At 38.6% G+C, this 19,791-nt stretch overlaps 1 protein-coding gene across 1 annotated transcript; it reads left to right on the top strand.

The window, feature by feature from the left end:
* The first annotated feature begins 1,004 nt into the window (after window positions 1–1,004).
* Window positions 1,005–19,520, top strand: LOC114239746 (odorant receptor 70a-like). The gene is made up of 9 exons (XM_028170108.2): window positions 1,005–1,160; window positions 1,746–1,933; window positions 3,226–3,389; window positions 4,544–4,797; window positions 5,748–5,844; window positions 9,339–9,438; window positions 11,942–12,049; window positions 12,753–12,917; window positions 19,288–19,520. Exons 1-9 carry the CDS (start codon window positions 1,043–1,045, stop codon window positions 19,342–19,344), a joined length of 1,251 nt encoding a protein of 416 aa, XP_028025909.1. The 5' UTR covers window positions 1,005–1,042; the 3' UTR covers window positions 19,345–19,520.
* Window positions 19,521–19,791: the final 271 nt, after the last annotated feature.

The raw sequence follows: 19,791 nt of genomic DNA, 5'->3' as shown, positions 1-19,791 counted from the left end.
TATTCACAGAATGGTCGCGTCTCTAATGTTGGTGATTGGTAGTAATTAAGAGGAGAAGATGAAATCGGAATCAATGAGTATCGCATATCGTATCGTAACGTATTCGTCTGCGGAATCACACTTGAAAACTCTAAGTTCGACGAAGCCGTCCTCGTGTGACCAAGAGGCCGATACGGAAAAAATGACATACAGTAAAAGTTGATGTTAAAATTTTTATCATTAGGCAAGTATCATATCAGTTCTTGTAAATTCATGATGCGTTATAATATTTTCGAACTAAACACAGATATGAATAAAAACTAAAAATCGTTCTAGCTTTCTCTAGATACACATTTAAAGAATAAGAATTTTAGAAAGATAAGGGGTCCTGATTAGCGAGTAGTCCTGAGAGAGTTAGTTTTTTATTTATCTTTTATTGCCCTAGTTGGCAGACGAGCGCACGGTCCACCTGACCGTGAGTGGTTACCGTCGCCCATGGACTGCAGCAACGCCAGGGACATAGCCAAGCCGCTGCCTAGCGTAAAGTTTTACCGTAAGAGTTTTTTTTCTTTTTATAGCTTAGATTAGGACGAGCTCACAGCCCACCTGGTATTAAATGGTTACTGGAGCCCATAGACATCTACAACGTAAATGAGCCACCCACCTTGAGATATAACTTCTAGGATCTCAGTATAGTTACAACGGCTGCCCGACCCTTCAAACCGAAACGCATTGCTGCTTCACGGCAGAAATAGGTGGTGGTGGTACCTACCTACCCGTGAGGACTTACAAGAGGACCTACCACCAGTATTTTTTTTCGAAATTATAGCGCAATTACTATTCATTTACATTACCCTGCTTGCTCTGATTCCGTATTCCCTTTCGGCATGCCATCAAGCCTCTAATTTAGTATAAATCAAAAGCATTTAATTACTACCTACGCTTACTCGTTAGTGTGTTAAATTACAGAAAGGCGTTCTCTAGCATTTACAGTCTTTATAATTCAGTCGTATATAATGGATCCAAGATCGTTTTCGTATTACAAAAGCGATTTCGATGAGCAATGGAGCTCTTAAAATGTGCATGGAGGAAAGTATCCCATACAAGAGCTTTGGAACAATCCAGTGGACGGCTCGAATCGCTATTCTTTGAGTCTGTTTATCGAGTCACTTACATAACTGGTAAGAGTAGATTTTTCATCAGAGTTTTTACGTATTTGAGCACAATCAAATGATATAAATAGCTCTTTTTAAAGTGTTTTAGAACTCAAAATTCAACACAATTTTTTTGTTGTAGTCTATTAGAATCAAGTATACAGGGTGTCCCAGAAAGAACGCGTAATCCTAATTATAAATAAATCTCAGGTTACGTAATTACGTATGTTAAAAAAAACGTTGAAATTGTCCATACTGCTGTGCATTTCTTGAATATACAACAGCGACAAATAAATGAAATCCATAGCCTTTTTGCTGTTATAATATTCTATGAGTAGCTAGTGTAATTTTTTATAAAAGTTAATCTGGACTTAAACTTTAATCATGATATTTGTTTTTATTTATTTTTAATTTGGGTACTACCTAAGATATATTTTTTTTATTTTTTATGTTGAGTCCCCAACAGCTCTACTATGAGGTGTTTCAGGATTATCCATTCTTTCTGGGACACCCTGTATAAGTTTGTTTTCTTTAAAAACCTACAATATCTCCAATTTTGAACTAAATTATGAATTAGAACATGCCGTTTTCAATTTATTCTTTTTTCGGCAGGATTGTCTTCATCCGATCGGACTATCATATACTTGGTGTACAGTATCTCGGTGAAACTTATGATCCTCCTCCTAGTGTGCGGCGAAGTGTGGTACAGTATCAGCGAGACATCAAGCTTAGACGAAATCGCGGCCGGGATCAACGCGACCCTAATACAGTTCATAGCCATATACAGATACAAGAATATGGTAAATTAAACTACGTAATTCTTAATTTAGATTTTATGTACATCGTGTAACAGTACAACTGTAGACATGGGCTAAGCATTATGATGTCATGTTTTAGTTTAAATAAATTGTCATTGACAAATTGTTCACACTCATCACGTAGACATGCAGTAATCGTCCGAATAAAAACAACAACGTAATTAATTAATTCCATAATGTTGTAGTTAGTGATATTAGTTTAGAAACTGTTACTTTGTTATTGAACAAAGTCACATAAAATGTGATTATACAGAATTAAAATTCATTTTACGTAAATAAGTTAGTCAGGCACAGAATAGGGATACCGTGCTAAATGTATACGTAATACGTAATAGGAAGATTTATTGCTATGGTGAAGTAATGATGCATTCAAATTTCGACTTTATGTCTCAAAGTGGATGATCGATTTCAAGTTGTAGTGTCTACGGTTCCTATTACCCCTAAACACCAGTTGGAACGTTGGACTTCGTTATTGCGTCTACATGAACAAAATTGGTTTGATGTCGTCGCGCCCTAAAGGATAGGACGTCCGATGTACTTGTAACAAGTGATGCGACTAAATCAGTCTTCATATCCCGCAGACTGGAACTAATTTCTCTAAGAAAATACATAGATAATTATGTAAATTCACGAACGATCTTCAACGACGGCGACTTTACGTCTTGTAATAAAAATCAAACTCACAAAATTTATAAATTTACGTAAATATTATTGGCAGTTGTATGAGCTCGCACGAGTAGGTACCACTATCCTGCCTACTTGTGACGCAAAGCAGTTATACATTCCGTTTCAAAGGATGGGATAGCTGTAATCGACTTCAACCTTGTATCTCAAAGTGGTTTAGGACGTCCTTGACGTTGTGATATCTAGGGAATCCGGTGAGCAGTGAACAACAGTTTTTACTGGTGGTAGGACATCTTGTAAGTCCGCACGGGTAGGTAACACCATCCTGCCTGAAGCAGTAACGCGTTTCGGTTTGAAGGGTGGGGCAGCCGTTGTACGGTTTAAAGTGAGACCTTACCACTCATGTCTCAAAGGTGGGTGGCGGCATTTACGTTGTAGATGTCTATGGGCTCCGGTAACCACTTAACACCAGGTGGGCTGTGAGCTCGTCCACCTACCTCAGCAATAAAAAAAGGGTTTTGAGTTCTTTAATTAAACTATGCAATTAAAAAAAGTCCCTTTCTACTCTACGTAGTAAAATAACGCTGCGTAAGTCTATTTCCCTATAAATATAGTAAATTTATAACATTAGTAATGGAAATCACTTTTAGATCGACCATAAAGATATGTACAAGAGATTCGCGACTTCAATGGAGTCCCCGCACTTTGATACGTCAACCGATAAAAGGAAAAAGTTAGTCGTCTTCTGGGCTGAGAGAAACGAAAAATATCTGAAGTTGTTACTGGCTTTAGGGAATTGTACCCTTGCTGCTTGGTAATAAGTTTTAGCTAATAAAACTACGTATTCGTCCATCCAATTTCATCTCTTTGAACGGATTTTCTTGGAGCCTCGCAGTTTTGAACTTTCAGAGAGACGTAATCTAGTTCGTGCAGCTTACACTAAAGAATATACTTTAAAAATCTGCTATTATATTCAGTTAATTGACGTTAGATTCTTAGACTTATCATTACTTACAAGTGTTCGAATGTTTCATATTTTCCTATTTCCCTATCGAATAAAACAAATCTCGAATATGAGTTCGGCTTATAAAGTAAATATACTATTACTGTGTTTTTATTACCGCTACATAGACCATGCAGATAGGAGATGAGAATAGTACCACTGGGGACACAATTCAGCTAACTCAACTTTTCCTGATGAAAATCTGACATCAAATTATATTATTGTTTTTAAAGAAACAGATTGCTAAGTTGCAGGAGAGAAAAAAAAACTAGATAGACCATACTGCCCACAGATGGTAAGTGGTCACCGTCGGTCATGGGCGTCAGCAATGGCAGAGGCACAGTCAAGCCGTGCCTCCATACTACCGATCAAAGTTAAAGTAACACAAAAAAATATAATTGCCATTCTGATTGATACATAAATAAAATTTTCTTTACATCTATACTAATATTATAAATTGTTTGTTTGTTTGTTTGTATTGAATAGGCTCCGAAAGTACTGAACCGATTTGAAAAATTCTTTCACTGTTTCGAAGTTACACTAGTCTCGAGTGACAAGGCTATATATAATCTTTTTAAAAAAAAATAGAGATCCTTACTAAAATTTTAATAATGTAACCCAAGTTATAAAGAAATTACCTAAAATATTATTTATATCGCGTGCCCTGCGCAAACTATTGATGATAGAATAAAATAATGTACTACGACGTTGTGACTTTGACAAAAAATAAAACAAAGTCAAACATCGTTGAAATTTTTGTTAAATACCCGAGCGCAGCGGGAGCGGGCCGCTAGTTTTATATAAAAATAATCTATTAGAGCTTTCTATGCGCTTGCAATTGGCACGTCATTAAAAGTTTCCGAAGTAAACGTCGCGCCAGTCTTTTCGTCGAATGAGTTTTTTTTTTTACTTTTAACGCCTGTCGACTTCAGTGCGATTCGATTTATGTTATTATTAAATTTTAGGTTCTTATATCCTCTGGTGGATGAGCTAGACTACAATTTGATTGTTGGCGTGCATCTGCCTTTCGAATACAAAACGCCGTCACGGTACCCCCTCGCTTACATCACAGTGGTTATCGCATTCATCTATGTATCGTATTTTGTGATGGTCACCGATCTAATCATGCAGGCTCATCTTCTTCATTTGCTATGCCAGTTCAATGTTCTTGCCGACTGCTTCGAAAACATGCTGAATGATTGTGTTAAAGGATTCGAAGGTACGTAGCCGATTTTGTTTAAATCTTTTATTGGACTAATCAAAATGTTTTTTTTTTATTGCTTAGATGGGTGGACGAGCTCACAGCCCACCTGGTGTTAAGTGGTAACTGGAGCCCATAGACATCCACAACGTAAATGCGCCACCCACCTTGAGAATAAGTTCTAAGGTCTCAAGTATAGTTACAACGGCTGACCCACCCTTCAAACCGAAACGCGTTACTGCTTCACGGCAGAAATAGGCGGGGTGGTGGGTACCTACCCGCGCGTACTCACAAGAGGTCCTACCACCAGTACAAGGTTATTGAAATTCACTGATTTCCATACCGATATGGATATATCCAGCTGTTTCATGACGTGAACGCGATCTTGAGACTAGGCTAAAATCTTATTTGTATTGTATAGTGGTTTTCCCACTCTTCGAATCTAATGAAAACGAAATGGTACCTACCTCTAGTGGCTGTACAATATGAACTATTTTTTAGGATAGCCGTTATCTGATAGGTTCTGGTAAATGCTTAACACCAGATGGGCAGTGAGATGGCTCGCTCACCTGAAAAATGAGTTATTCTTTTAGTCTTAAAGACGCCTATCGGGTTGGCTAGTCATTAGAAACATAATTCCACCCCGGGTTCCAACTTGAAGTTCTTTCTCAAAGTTTAAAAATGCCTTTACAGGGCTATTTACTTTACAAAAGATTATATAGAAGATATATTTTTGTCTATTGTTTGTTTCCATAGTGGTTTTAGATTATCACGAGCTACCATAAAAACCATTTTGATTTTTTTGTTTCTAACATATATATTTTTTTTAAAGATACCGAAAATGATGACCCGAGCTAGCACAATCTCTGATATTTTTCGCAATTTTAATTTCGCACATACAAAAGTGAAATTTTATTAACGTAAACAAAAGCGAATTGTCAATATTTAATTCTCGGAAACGTTTGCAGGCATACCGTTATTAAGGTTATTGAAGAATAAACAGTTTACGACCAAATACACCAAGAGATTGGGCAATCTGGTTGAACAGCACAATCGAATTCTGAAGTAAGTGGTTATTAAATATATTTATAGCGTTATTTCATACCTTTTGGCGTCTTCGCGCAACGCTATCTCTGTTTGCTGAAAATATTTAACGAACGCATGACGCATGTATTGAACAAGCCCTAAAAAAGTGTGATTTAAACATTAAAAGTATGAAGATAGTATATTTTATTAATAAAATCTATATCTTGCTACTAATCGGGTACGGGTTTACAACTTCAGTCTCCTTGGGGATTTACTAGTAAGGTCCGACCGTTGAAAGAATGCGTTCAAGAGCAAACGAGCGATGAAATGTGAAGTGGCGTTAAATGGTGGAAGGACCACTTGTGAGTCCGCAGGAGTCACCCCGCCGATTTCTGCCGTGAAGCAGTAATGCGTTTCGGTTTGAAGGGTGGGTCAGCCGTTGTAACTATACTTGAGACCTTAGAACTTATATCTCAAGGTGGGTGCCACATTTACGTTGTAGATATCTATGGGCTCCAGTAACCACTTAACACCAGGTGGGCTGTGAGTCCACCCATCTAAGCAATAAAAATAAAATAAAAAAATTACGATTCATTTTATTCTTTACCAGTCAAACCCGGCCGGCTTTGCTGATCTTTGATTTAGCTTTGATCTGATCGTTACTAATACATAACAGGGTCATCCGCTAGGCCATTCTGAAAATTTCATTAAAATCGGTTCAGAAGTTTCGGAATCTATATAGAGAGTACATACAAACATCAACTTGTATCAATATAATTTATACCCATAAAAAGATGTAAACATTTACTATGTGATGCGGTCGTGAATTGACCTTACTTATTTCTGCAAATAAAAATATTTAAAAAATACAGTACAGAGAACCCACACGCATATATTGTGGTTTTTCATAGCCGAAGTCTATTCTGACAGCAAGATACCGAATACCGCAACCCAATATGAGATCTTTCCTTGTTTTAGCAGAGCTTGGTTGCTTTGTAATGAAACTAATCGGATTATTGTACCAACAAAATGAACAGAATGAATTTAATTAATGTTTTTGAACTGTATTACTTTCTTTTCCATAAATGAGTTAACAAATAAAAACTGTTCAGACATTTTAATTGACTAAATAACTTACATTCTGTTACGACAAAGAAATATGAAAGATAAAATATAACAAGTTCGCTTTTTTAGTTTATCACTTCAGAAGGAAAACACTAGTAGAAATAATGTTAACGGAAAAGGAAAAATTGTTATAAAGTTTTAATTTCTAAATATTTTTAATATTATGAATTAGTTATGTATTACCTACTTATTCCTGTAATGAAGCATACGTTTACACTTAGTTGAGAAGTGAGACATGCGTTTTACAATTTCATTTTTTTTTTTTTTATTGCTTAGCTTTGTGGACGAGCTCACAGCCCACCTGATGTTAAGTGGTTACTGGAGCCCATAGACATCTACAACGTAAATGCGCCTCACACCTTGAGATATAGTTCTAAGGTCTCAGTATAGTCACAACGGCTGCCCCACCCTTCAAACCGAAACGCATTACTGCTTCACGGCAGAAATAGGCGGGGCGGTGGTACCTACCCGTGCGGACTCACAAGAGGTCCTACCACCAGTAATTACGCAAATTATAATTTTGCGGGTTTCATTTTTATTACACGATGTTATTCCTTCACCGTGGAAGTCAATCGTGAACATTTGTTGAGTACGTATTTCATTAGAAAAATTGGTACCCGCCTGCGGGATTCGAACACCGGTGCATCGCTTCAACACGAATTCACCGGACGTCTTATCCGTTAGGCCACGACGACTTCATACACATTGAAAGTTCCACCTCATGTCTAAAGGTTTCAGTCTCGTATTTAGGTTTTTTTTATTCCTACCTATGCTGATAGCCATGAGAGGCTATTTCAGATTCATCCTAACGTGTGTAGGTGAGCTCACGGGGCTCAAACCGGAATGTTTCTAACACTGACCCTAGCAAGAATAGTGCTTCGCAGAATCTACCACCGGATCGGAAACGCGACCCACTGAGAAGATCCGACGAGAAACTCAGTGAGCTGTAGGTATTTAGGGACTACGCCCTTAATACCAGGAGCATGAGTTGTTTATCTAAAAATGAATTATATTTTTTATTTGTTTTTTAAATCAATAAATGACTTTCTATTATATTGGATTTTAACACATGCGTTGAATCAAAAATCATAATATTTCATTCGTGTGCGTTTTGGTTCATATAACAATTTACGTAACGCACAAGGATTGCGGCGTTTGGTATATCTTTGATACGTGCTCTCATAACACATAATCCGATGGAATCCACCTATTTACCTTCAAAGATTACGTGAAACGTTCGCAGGAGACGGAAAAGGCTCACTTTACTTGTTTAAAGTGATCCAAATTTAATTGGTCGTGATCAAAACTTAACCACGTGATGCGTCAATGTGACAAAAATATCTTTAGAACTAGAATTGTCTTGAGTGCAATGAGGGACTGCCACTGAATCCGTTCTGGGATGAGGCAAAATTTCAGTATAAAGATGCACCAAGGAGATTTTAAATGAAACTAAAGTGGACAAAACCAAATCAAGTTATGTTATTTGTTATCAAATGTAAAATTAAAATCAATTTCACAGTTCACGTTTATTTTTTATCTTCGGTTAAGCGGCATCTACACTACAAACAAACAAACAGTTTATCTTGGGTTAAGCGGCATCCACACTACAAACAAACAAACAAACACAGGAGACAAGAGCGAGGACATCCAGACCCCAACTCCAAAAGATTGCATTTTTTGCACACATTGCATTTTTCGAGATTATTTCTGCCACGTACCATTCGGCTTTGCAATTAATTGTCCTCCCTGGGTGTTTTTTAAGCGCTATTACATGTTTTTCTTCAAACGAGGTATTACGGAGAGCACTCGGTAGACAGGACACACACAACATTGTGGTAGGCAATGGCCTCGGCTTGTCCCTGCCATTATCGACGTCCATGAGCGATTGTCAAGTGTTACCATCAGGGCCACATGCTCGTCTGCCTACCAGGGTAGTAAAATGAATTTCACCGGGTCACCGATTCCCGGTCAAAATACTTTGATTGGGGGTCGGAACCGGGCGCTAATCACTAGACTAACAAATCGAACGATTAACAATATAAATGTGTTGTAATCGAATGTAAAAGTAAATTGGACGTCCATGAGCGACGGTGACCACTTGCCATCAGGTGAGCCGTATGCTCGTCTGCCCACAAAGGCAATAAAAAAACTCTCTCAACTCAACAACAGACAGACAGTTGATAATGCAATGAGACTGCGACCTCATGTCTCTAAGTCATTGACGGCGTTCACGTGATGATGTCTATGGGCTCCAATAACGACTTAGCACTAGGTCGGCCCCGATCTCCATAACGCGTCTATACATTAAATAATCTTGCGAAGCGCCTTCCTTTAGAAATTAAAAGTTGAAACAGTGTGCTGTTTTTAACTAATTGAAATCAATTCTTTTTTTTCTTATAAATTTTTAGCAACACAATAAGTTTACGGGATACACTGAGCTATCCAATGTTGGGACAATTGGCTGCTAGCGGAACTCTAATTTGCTTTATCGGATACCAAGCTACAACGGTGAGAAATTGAATTTAAATTGAATTTAGAAATTTCGTGAGGACGCCGAAATGAGTTTTAGACTTCTATCTGAATGTTAAACAATGTTTTATCAGACTATACCTAAAACCTAAGGGTATATTTGAAGATGAGCAGTGAGAATAATTGCAGCATATTTCGAAACATTAAGAGTATTTTTTATAGGCATCACCGTTAATCTCCATAACCGTAAAATAGTTCAGAACACCCAAAAACATATTATTAAGTCTTTTTAAAATTTTATTATCGAAGAGAGTAGTGAAAAACAATGACTTACTTATTCAAATACATTTAAATTTTATTAAATTGTTTTGTAAACATTTTTTTTTTGTTTATTGTTCGAGCAGTCAAACGAGCATACGGCTCACCTGATGGTAAGTGGTTACCGTCGCTCATGGACGTCAGCAATGCCAGGGGTAGAGCCAAGCCGCTGCCTACCGCTGTTGAAAACGTGTTGAAAAGTTGGAAGTTGGTTGTATATGAATCTAAAGAGAAATATTTTATCACTTTCTGCAGTATTCCCGGGTCGTAAACATAATTACTTTTACATAAGTACTTTTACGGTTTATAATGACGGACGACTGACCGCGATTGCGACCACGAAAACTGTAAAGTGCCTGAAACGTCGCGTCGATGAAATAAATGGAAAACAATAAATGCGAGATTAAGCCGTAAAAAAAAAAACTTTTAACAATCGTTATGTTATAAAATACTGTTAAAAACATTATTAATTTACATAAATCAAAGATCTTGTGACCGCAATATTTTGTGGTTACATGCAAAACGTATGTGTCCATTTTATTCATTTCTAGGAAGGCCAACGTTTGTGTTATTAAATGTGTGTCGCGTTTTATTTAAGTTTGCCTCAATATAAAATATAAAAATCGTTTTAGAATTATAAATTCAAAATGTTAATTTTCTTTTGTCAAAAACTCTTTGTAGGCTACAGATAATTGTATGAACGATTTTTTATTTTCAATCCCAGATCATAGTAACTCATCTCTTAAGTTTGTAACAAATTCTATTTTTTTGTTATTTTCACATAAAAAAACCGTATGCTAACAGGTATTTCACGAGCAATACGGCTTCAGAGAGGGCCGCTCGACGATCGACGCGATTTTGCGCGTGCGTGCCCTCTCCGACGAAGCCGTATCCCGGGGCGGGGTGGCGATGGCGTTATCCTTAGATGTAAGGAACGCCTTCAACACCCTGCCCTGGTCGGTGATCGCGGGGGCGCTGGAGTATCACGGCGTCCCCGCATACCTCCGTCGACTGATCGGCTCCTACCTCGAGGGCAGGTCGATCCAGTGCATCGGACACGGTGGGGCGATGTACCGCTTTCCGGTCGAGCGCGGTGTTCCGCAGGGGTCTGTCCTGGGCCCCCTGCTGTGGAACATCGGCTACGACTGGGTCCTGCGGGGCGTCATTCGGGGTCCCCTCCCCGGGCTGAGCGTAATTTGTTACGCCGACGACACGTTGGTCGTGGCTCCGGGGAGGGACTACCGGGAGTCTGCCCGTTTGGCGTGCGCAGGCGTGGCACACGTCGTCACTAGGATCCGACGGTTGGGGCTCGAGGTAGCGCTCGACAAAACCCAGGCCCTGTTATTTCACCGGCCGGGACGAGCGCCACCTCTGGGTGCCCACCTCGTGATCGGAGGCGTCCGCGTCGGGGTCGGGGTGACCGGTCTTCGGTACCTCGGCCTCGAACTGGACGGTCGGTGGAACTTCCGCGCTCACTTTGAGAAGTTGGGCCCTCGACTGATGGCGACGGCCGGCTCTTTGAGCCGGCTGCTTCCAAACGTCGGGGGTCCCGATCAGGTGGCGCGCCGCCTCTACATGGGGGTGGTGCGGTCGATGGCACTATACGGGGCTCCCGTATGGTGCCACGCCCTGACCCGCAAGAACGTCGCGGCGCTGCGACGTCCGCAGCGCGCGATTGCGGTCAGGGCGATCCGAGGATACCGCACCGTCTCATTCGAGGCGGCGTGCTTGCTCGCCGGGACGCCACCCTGGGACCTGGAGGCGGAGGCGCTCGCTGCTGATTACCGGTGGCGTAGCGACCTCCGCTCTAGGGGGGATCGGACGTCGGGTGTAAGAGTGCAGGGGAGTCGTTTAGTGGGTGGGCTCTAAAATCCTTGGGCCCGCGGTCTGCTCACAACACCATGCAGATCGTTGAGTCTCACATACCCCGCGCGCCCCTTTTGCGCGGGGACCTCGCAGGAGGTTCGGCCCTCTACCCGAGAAAAAAAAAAAAAAAAAAAAGGTCTTTCCCGAGATTTTGAATTTGTGTTGAATTTGAATATTTTTACATACATTCACGGAGCATTTTTATTTTCCCACGTTCGTTGTAAATTGAAACAATATGCACCCTTCACTGAACTTTCAGCATTAATTTATTTCACCGTTGACTTAAGCAAACCTTTTTATGTAAAATTTCGGATTCACAATGAAAATCGTCCGAAATAAGTTTATTTTAAAATTTCAGACCGTCACGGTCAGCCTCGTGAAATGTCTAATGAGTCTTTTGTTCTTGTGCTACAATGTTTTCGAGCTCTATATAATATGTTTGTGGAGCGAGGAGATTACGATTCAGGTGCGCATTTTTTTGTTTACAGTTAACTTTTATATAATTAAATATTATACAAATGTTTTTTTTTTTTTTTGTAGATTTCTTTAATATTTCAGCGGAAGTTTTTGTTATTAACATTCGAAAGGTGATATGTTAAAGCTTTGAAAAAAAAAGTGTTATTCATTTATTTAGGCTACAGTGTTATTCTAAGTTCGAAATGAAATTGATACTTTTTTATTATTAAAATGAATTATATAATACAATTTTACGTCACCTTTTGTTTTTGAGAAACGACAAAATGATATTTTTTTTAATAAATGACGAATTGACAATTGAAAATTGCCAAGTGTGTTTACGACTTCCCAATACCAAAGATAATACCATAAACTTTTTCATTGGATTATTCCGACGTTGGATTCTTAGGTTACAAGAGCCCATAGATACCTCAAAGTGGATACCGCCATTCGCCTTGCCACTGGACATGGTAAGTCTCAATGAAAATGGATTACCTACACCTATGCTACCCTACAGGCGACAAGAAACGAATGCTTCGCTCGTATATAATCTGAAACAATTTCAAACACACAACACATACATATATTTTATTCGCATAGCATTTTGACTGTACCTACGTAGTAATTTGAATATTTCTCATTACTTAACACCTTATGTATGGCACTGTGACACTTTTTAAAATAATTTGAATAAAATGTTAACATCTTTCTAGGGTTGTAGCATAGGTGAAGCAATATATTGTTCGGGCTGGGAGTGCGGCTTAGCTACCCTACCTGGAGTTCGTTCTACTATACTCCTGGTCATTGCTCGAGCCAACAAGCCCCTGGTCCTGACTGCTGGAGGAATGTATAAGCTATCTCTCATTGCCTATACAACGGTTTGGTTTCATTTTTAAACATCAGTTTTTTTTAAACAAAAGACAGCGGCGTAAACGAGAAAAAGTTACACTTTCTTCCCTGTACAGCGGGAGGAAAAGTTACACTTTCTTCCCTGTACAGCGGGAGGAAAAGTTACGCTTTCTTCCCTGTACGGCGGGAGGAAAAGTTACACTTTCTTCCCTGTACAGCGGGAGGAAAAGTTACACTTTCTTCCCTGTACAGCGGGACGAAAACCGAACTTTCGGCGTAAGTAGGAGAAAAAAGTAAATAATCTGTAATCGAAATTATATTTAAGAATATTTCTCAAGAGTGAATGCCCACTTGATGTTAAACGTCGATAGATACGAAATGTAGCCGACAGCAGTGTCCTCAGTGCGAGTTTTTTAACGTTCTCGATCGCGTAAAAGTTAACTCAAATTTGCATGTAATTGGAATCGTCGTGGCCTAAAGCATAACGCGAATGCACCGGTGTTCGAATCTCAGGCGGGTACCATTTTTTCTAATAAAATACGTACTCAACAAATGTTCACGATTGACTTCCACGATGAAGGAATAACATCGTGTATAAAAATCAAACCCGCAAAATTATAATTTGCGTAATTACTGGTGGTAGGACCTTTTGTGAGTCCGCGCGGGTAGGTACCACCACCCTGCCTATTTCTGCCGTGAAGCAGTAGCTTAGATATAGCAGATATAGCTTAGATATAGCACCCGAAACGCATTACTATGCGTTTCGGGTTAAAGGGTGGGGCAGCCGTTGTAACTATATTTGAGACCTTAGAACTTATATCTCAAGGTGGGTGGCGCATTTACGTTGTCGATGTCGATGGGCTCCAGTAACCACTTAACATCAGGTGGGCTGTGAGTTCGTCCACCCCTCTAAGCAATAAAAAAAAGAACAGTGCCCCTAGCAGCAAACGTAGACAAACGTTCCAACTCCATACAAATTTGATTTAGCTTTTATGCTATAGAGAACTAAACACACTGTATCATACCGGGCTCATTCATCAGTAGCGTTAAATAAGCAGCTTACAGAGAATTCAGAGCGGGGCCATTGATTGTTTCGCGGCAGAGATAGGCAAGACAGTGGTATTATATTGCCCGTCACAGATCGCCCTGCCATCTGCTCTTTAGACAGAAAATTGGAGATAGATTATTAAGCTATAAAGCGAGGTAGGCAGAATAATATGATTAACAAATACAGAAGAATAGGGAAATAAATTCACAAATAGGTCTTATATTCGTTTGGAATTAGATTAATACATATATTATTAGACTTAGAATATAACTACTACGCTATGCGAGTAAGTATACGTTTTTTTTAACGTTAATGTAAAAAAAATAGTTGTGACATTTTTGCGTAATATAAATAATCTTCTTCAAGAAGATTCTCCACAATGCCAGAGGGCAGGCTTTTCTCTATAATGTAGTCTTTAATTAGCGAACAACATCTGCTGACATTATTAAATATTCACTGCTCCGCTTGTTTATTTTGAATCTTTAAAATGTAACGTATTATAAATTATTTGTTTATTTTATACAGTAGTAATATAATTCAGGGAATACATTTCCGTATTGGATAAGTTTAGTTTTTTTTGGACGAACAATTTTTTTTGTGATTTGTATCACGCATGTGAGAAAATTACGATTGGTGTATGTTACGTGAGTATATATGAATATCAATAAGCCGTGTATTATTGAAAAAAAAATCTTAATAGTATAAGCTCAATCTTGAAAGTTTCTAACAAGCTTTTACTGGTGGTAGGACATCTTGTGAGTCCGCGCGGGTAGGTATCACCACCCTGCCTATTTCTGCCGTGAAGCAGTAATGCGTTTCGGTTTGAGGGGTAGGGTAGCCGTTGTAACTATACTTGAGACCTTAGAACTTATATCTCAAGGTGGGTGGCGCATTTACGTTGTAGATGTCTATGGGCTCCAGTAACCACTTAGCACCGTCCGTGTGAGCTCGTCCACCCATATAAGCAATAAAAATAAACTAGGCAATTTTTCATCAAAAAGTAATTCCATGTTTATATTATTTAAAAAAAATGGTTAGTTGCCTAATCATATTAATCAATATGCCAAAATATCCAAATAGGTAGGTAAACATGTTAGAGAAATGGAATGCAGCCATTTTAGTTTCCTTTTTCTTACGCCTGGGGCGCTGTACTCTGTACTACTTGTCAAGCTGACATTCTGTGTACTTTTATATTTTTCTACCAATAAATGCGAGTTATATTGTGATCCTAAAACGTATCATTTATTTCTTCCACAACCACGTAGTTTTCCTACATGGTAGCAGAGCGTGGTTCAGTTGTGTTCAGTTGTGTTTAGTTGTGGTATAGCTGGAAATAATAATAAAGTGGATAAAACTTCAATCCGAAAAAATTGTCGTTGCAATTCAAATTGAAGGGTAGGATCGTTCATCAAAAATTGAATATTCCTCGTGAAGATAAGCAAGATGGGCCCAAATATGTTTAATTTAGAAAAACTGGTAGGAAGAGAAAACTTTGCCACGTGGAAATTCAGCATGAAAGCATATTTGGAACATGAAGACTTGTGGTGTTGTGTCGAATGCCACGACGGCAAGCCGGTGGATGCTGTAAAGGATATCAAAGCGAAATCAAAGCTGATTTTACTACTGGATCCGCAAAATTATGTCCATGTTCAAGACTGTAAAACCGCCAAACAAGTGTGGGAAAATTTGCAAAAGGCATTTGATGATAATGGTTTAACGAGAAGGGTAGGTTTGCTTAAAGATTTGATCAACACCACATTAGATTCAAGTAACAGTGTTGAAGATTACGTAAGTAAAATAATGAACACAGCACACAAGTTACGTAATATTGGTTTTGATGTCAATGATGAGTGGCTTGGCACCTTGATGTTGGCTGGCTACTAATCTTCTCTCAGTTGGAGCTATTGTGAAAAATGGACATAAGGTCACATTTAATGACACAGGATGTGAAGTTGGAAATAGTAAAGGTGAAGTAATATGCTCTGCAAAGCTGAAGAATAGTTTGTATGTATTAGAGACCTGTAAGGAAGTGGCCCACTTGGTCTCAAGAAATAAAAATAGCAATAATACTTACCTGTGGCACCTGCGGATGGGTCATTTGAATATGTCTGATGTAAAGAAGCTACCTACATGCTCTGAGGGAGTGACTCTGATTCCAGATGTAAATGATGTCACTTGCACACATTGTATGGAAGGTAAGCAAGCTAGGTTACCTTTTAAAAATACTGGAACAAGAGCTACAAGACCTCTAGAATTAATCCATTCTGACTTGTGTGGTCCTATGGAGAACATTTCATTTGGAGGTATGAAATACTTCATTACTTTCACTGATGATTTCACACGAATGGTTCATGTCTATTTTCTTAAAGACAAGTTGAAAATATTAGAGATTTTTAAGGATTTTAAACTGAAAGTAGAGAATGAATTAAATTATAAAATTAAAAGGCTTCGTACAGATAATGGCAAAGAATACTGCAACTATAATTTTGAAAAATACCTATCTAATCATGGTATAATTCATCAGACCTCTACTCCCTATACTCCACAGCAGAACGGCCTGGCCGAGAGAATGAACAGGACTTTAGTTGAACGCGCAAGATGCATGTTATTTTATGCTAACCTAGAAAAGAAATTCTGGGCTGAAGCAGTAGCAACTGCTGCTTATGTTGTGAATCGTTCCCCGACAAAGTCATTAGAAGGTAAAACTCCATATGAATTGTGGAAAGGTAAGAAACCTAACTTATCACATCTAAAAATATTTGGCTCTGAAGCTATGGTCCATGTGCCAAAGGAAAAACGCCATAAATGGGATAAAAAATCAGTAAAAATGATATTTATGGGTTATTGCGACAGTTCCAAAGGATATCGTTTAATGGACCCTAAAACACTAAAAATAATCAAAAGTAGAGATGTTATTTTTATTGAAAATGTGGAAACTTCCATTCCAATTGAGGATAATCGCACAGTCACGGTCAGTTCTGTTCCTTCAGAAAATGAGGACTCAGGGAATTCCAGTGTCAGCCGGGAACAAGAGATACACACTCAGGAGTCATCTGCAACTGCACCTGTAATGTCTAGTAAAGACTCAAATATACGAAAAGGTGATAGTGAAGACTCAAGTGAGTATGACACTGACACTGGGGAACTAGATGCCACTTATCACCCGCCTTATCCGATAAGACAAGACTATAGTAGTAGTATAACATTAAGGCACCGAAATAAACAATGTGATACACAGGATGGCAAAACAAGCCTATTGTGTTTGTATTCAGATTTGACTGATCCACAAACAGTTGAGGAGGTACTGACATCTTCACAAGCTGCAGAATGGAAGAGAGCCATGGATGAAGAATATAGTTCCCTTATGAAAAATAAAACTTGGTCATTGACAGAACTTCCTCCAGGTAAAAAAGCTCTCCCATGCAAGTGGGTATTCAAAATTAAAACAGACCAAAATGGAAATGTCACCCGTTACAAGGCAAGACTTGTAATAAAAGGCTATGCTCAAAGAAAGGGCACCGATTATGAGGAAACATACTCTCCAGTTGTCAGGTACACAACTATTCGCTACTTATTTGCTTTAACGGCTAAATATGGATTGGATATAGATCAAATGGATGCTGTATCGGCCTTTCTACAAGGAGAAATTGATACTGAGATCTATATGGTGCAGCCAGAACAGTATAAGCAAGGGTCTAAGGTATGTAAGTTACATAAATCTATTTATGGTCTTAAACAGGCCAGTAGATTGTGGAACCTGAAATTAAATTGTGTACTACATGAGTTAGGTATGCAACAATCAAGAACAGATCCTTGTATCTATTATAATGCAGAGAAAAACACGTTTATAGCTATCTGGGTCGATGATTTAATTTTGTTGACTTCTCAAAAGAAAACAAAAAATTTGTTGAAAGAAAAGTTAAAGGAACACTTTGAAATGAAGGATATTGGTTCGACAAGCTATTGCTTAGGTTTACGGATTACCAGAGATGGAGGTAAAGTAATGATAGATCAAGAAAAATATATAAAAGAGATGTTAGCAAGGTTCAGAATGTCTGACTGTAAACCTGTAAGATCACCTTTTGAAGTTGGTATGAAATTCAGTGAGAAGAAGGAAGAGGATGAATTGATTGACTGTCCATATCAACAGGCTATTGGCTCTTTGTTGTATTTGGCTCAAGGTACCCGGCCGGATATATCATTTGCAGTAAATACAATGAGCAGATTCAACAAGGATTATACTGCTGCACATTGGACAGCTGTGAAAAGAATTTTTAGATATTTGCAGGGTACCAAAGATTTGAAATTAGTTTATACCAAAGATGGTAATGAGAACATCACAGGATATTGTGATGCCGACTGGGCGAGCGATGTACGTGATCGTAAGTCGTCCACTGGTTACGTATTTATGTTACAGGATGGTGCTATATCTTGGCGCTCTCAAAAGCAACAGACTGTTGCTCTCTCCACTGCTGAAGCCGAGTATATGTCGATGTCGTCAGCGGCGCAGGAAGCGTTGTGGCTTCAACAATTACATACCGAGCTCGGTCAACAGAAGAACAACCCTCTCATCATCTTTTGTGATAATCAGAGTGCTATAAAATTATCAAATAATTATTGTTATTTACCCAGATCAAAACATATTGATATTCGTTATCATTTTCTCAAAGACCATGTCAGTAACTTAGATATAAAGTATTGTTATATAAAGGGTGAGGAAATGATAGCTGATAATTTAACTAAGGGTACTAGTGTTGATAAACATTTGTATTGTTTAACGAAAATGGGGTTGCATTCCAAGGGAGGGTGTTAGAGAAATGGAATGCAGCCATTTTAGTTTCCTTTTTCTTACGCCTGGGGCGCTGTACTCTGTACTACTTGTCAAGCTGACATTCTGTGTACTTTTATATTTTTCTACCAATAAATTTGAGTTATATTGTGATCCTAAAACGTATCATTTATTTCTTCCACAACCACGTAGTTTTCCTACAAAACACAAGAAATATCGGCTTAAAAATGTCGAAAAATTTTCTGATTTTTCTCCATAACTTACTTTCCATTTCGTCTACTTCATTCCTAATACACCAGCCTCTATCTTCAGTACTGTTTGTAATGATCAAATTAGCATTCCAGTTTCGATTATCTCCAATACAAGGCGGTCTTCGGTCTCTATCTCAACACCATCAGTAGACAAAACATAAAAATAACCCGTCCGCAAACAAAGTGAGCGGTATAAAAAAATTTAAACAACACAAGAGCCTTTGGAACTCAATAACATATTGTCTTTTTACGAATCACATTACAACTAAAGTACCTATATGTATGTACATGAATAATATGTTTGTTTACAGCTAGTAAAAACCTCGTACAGCGCGTTGACGGTCCTGCTTCGCTTTCGTCACGACTAATACAATAAAGTACATCACGCAACTACAAGATAAATGTAGTAGTGATATCATCATAGCTGTATTAGTCACGGCCATAGTGTGCTTAGAACAAAAACTATTGTTTGCCTAAAAGCGTCATGTAAACACATTAGACAAAACACAAGCGAAATAAAGTTAACGCACGGATTTAGAAAATTTACGAGTGTTTTAAATCTCCCACAAATGTAGTATAATCGCTTTTAGAGCATAGATCATAAAAAAAAACCGAGATGTGGTTTCAAGTGTTTAAAAGTACTAATTAAGTTGGCGTTTATTTATAAGGTAGGCAGCGGCTTGGCTCTGCCCCTGGCATTGCTGAAGTCCATGGGCGACGGTAACCACTCACCATCAGGTGGGCCGTATGCCCGTCTGCCTACAAAGGCAATAAAAAAAAAAGAAACGATGAATGTTTCGATTATATTTAAAAAA

The sequence above is a fragment of the Bombyx mandarina genome, chromosome 09 (assembly GCF_030267445.1).
Source record: "Bombyx mandarina strain Sakado chromosome 09, ASM3026744v2".
Classification (NCBI taxonomy): Eukaryota; Metazoa; Arthropoda; class Insecta; order Lepidoptera; family Bombycidae; genus Bombyx; species Bombyx mandarina.
Note: the sequence above shows the minus strand (reverse complement) of the source record. Positions and strands in the feature narration are given on the sequence as shown.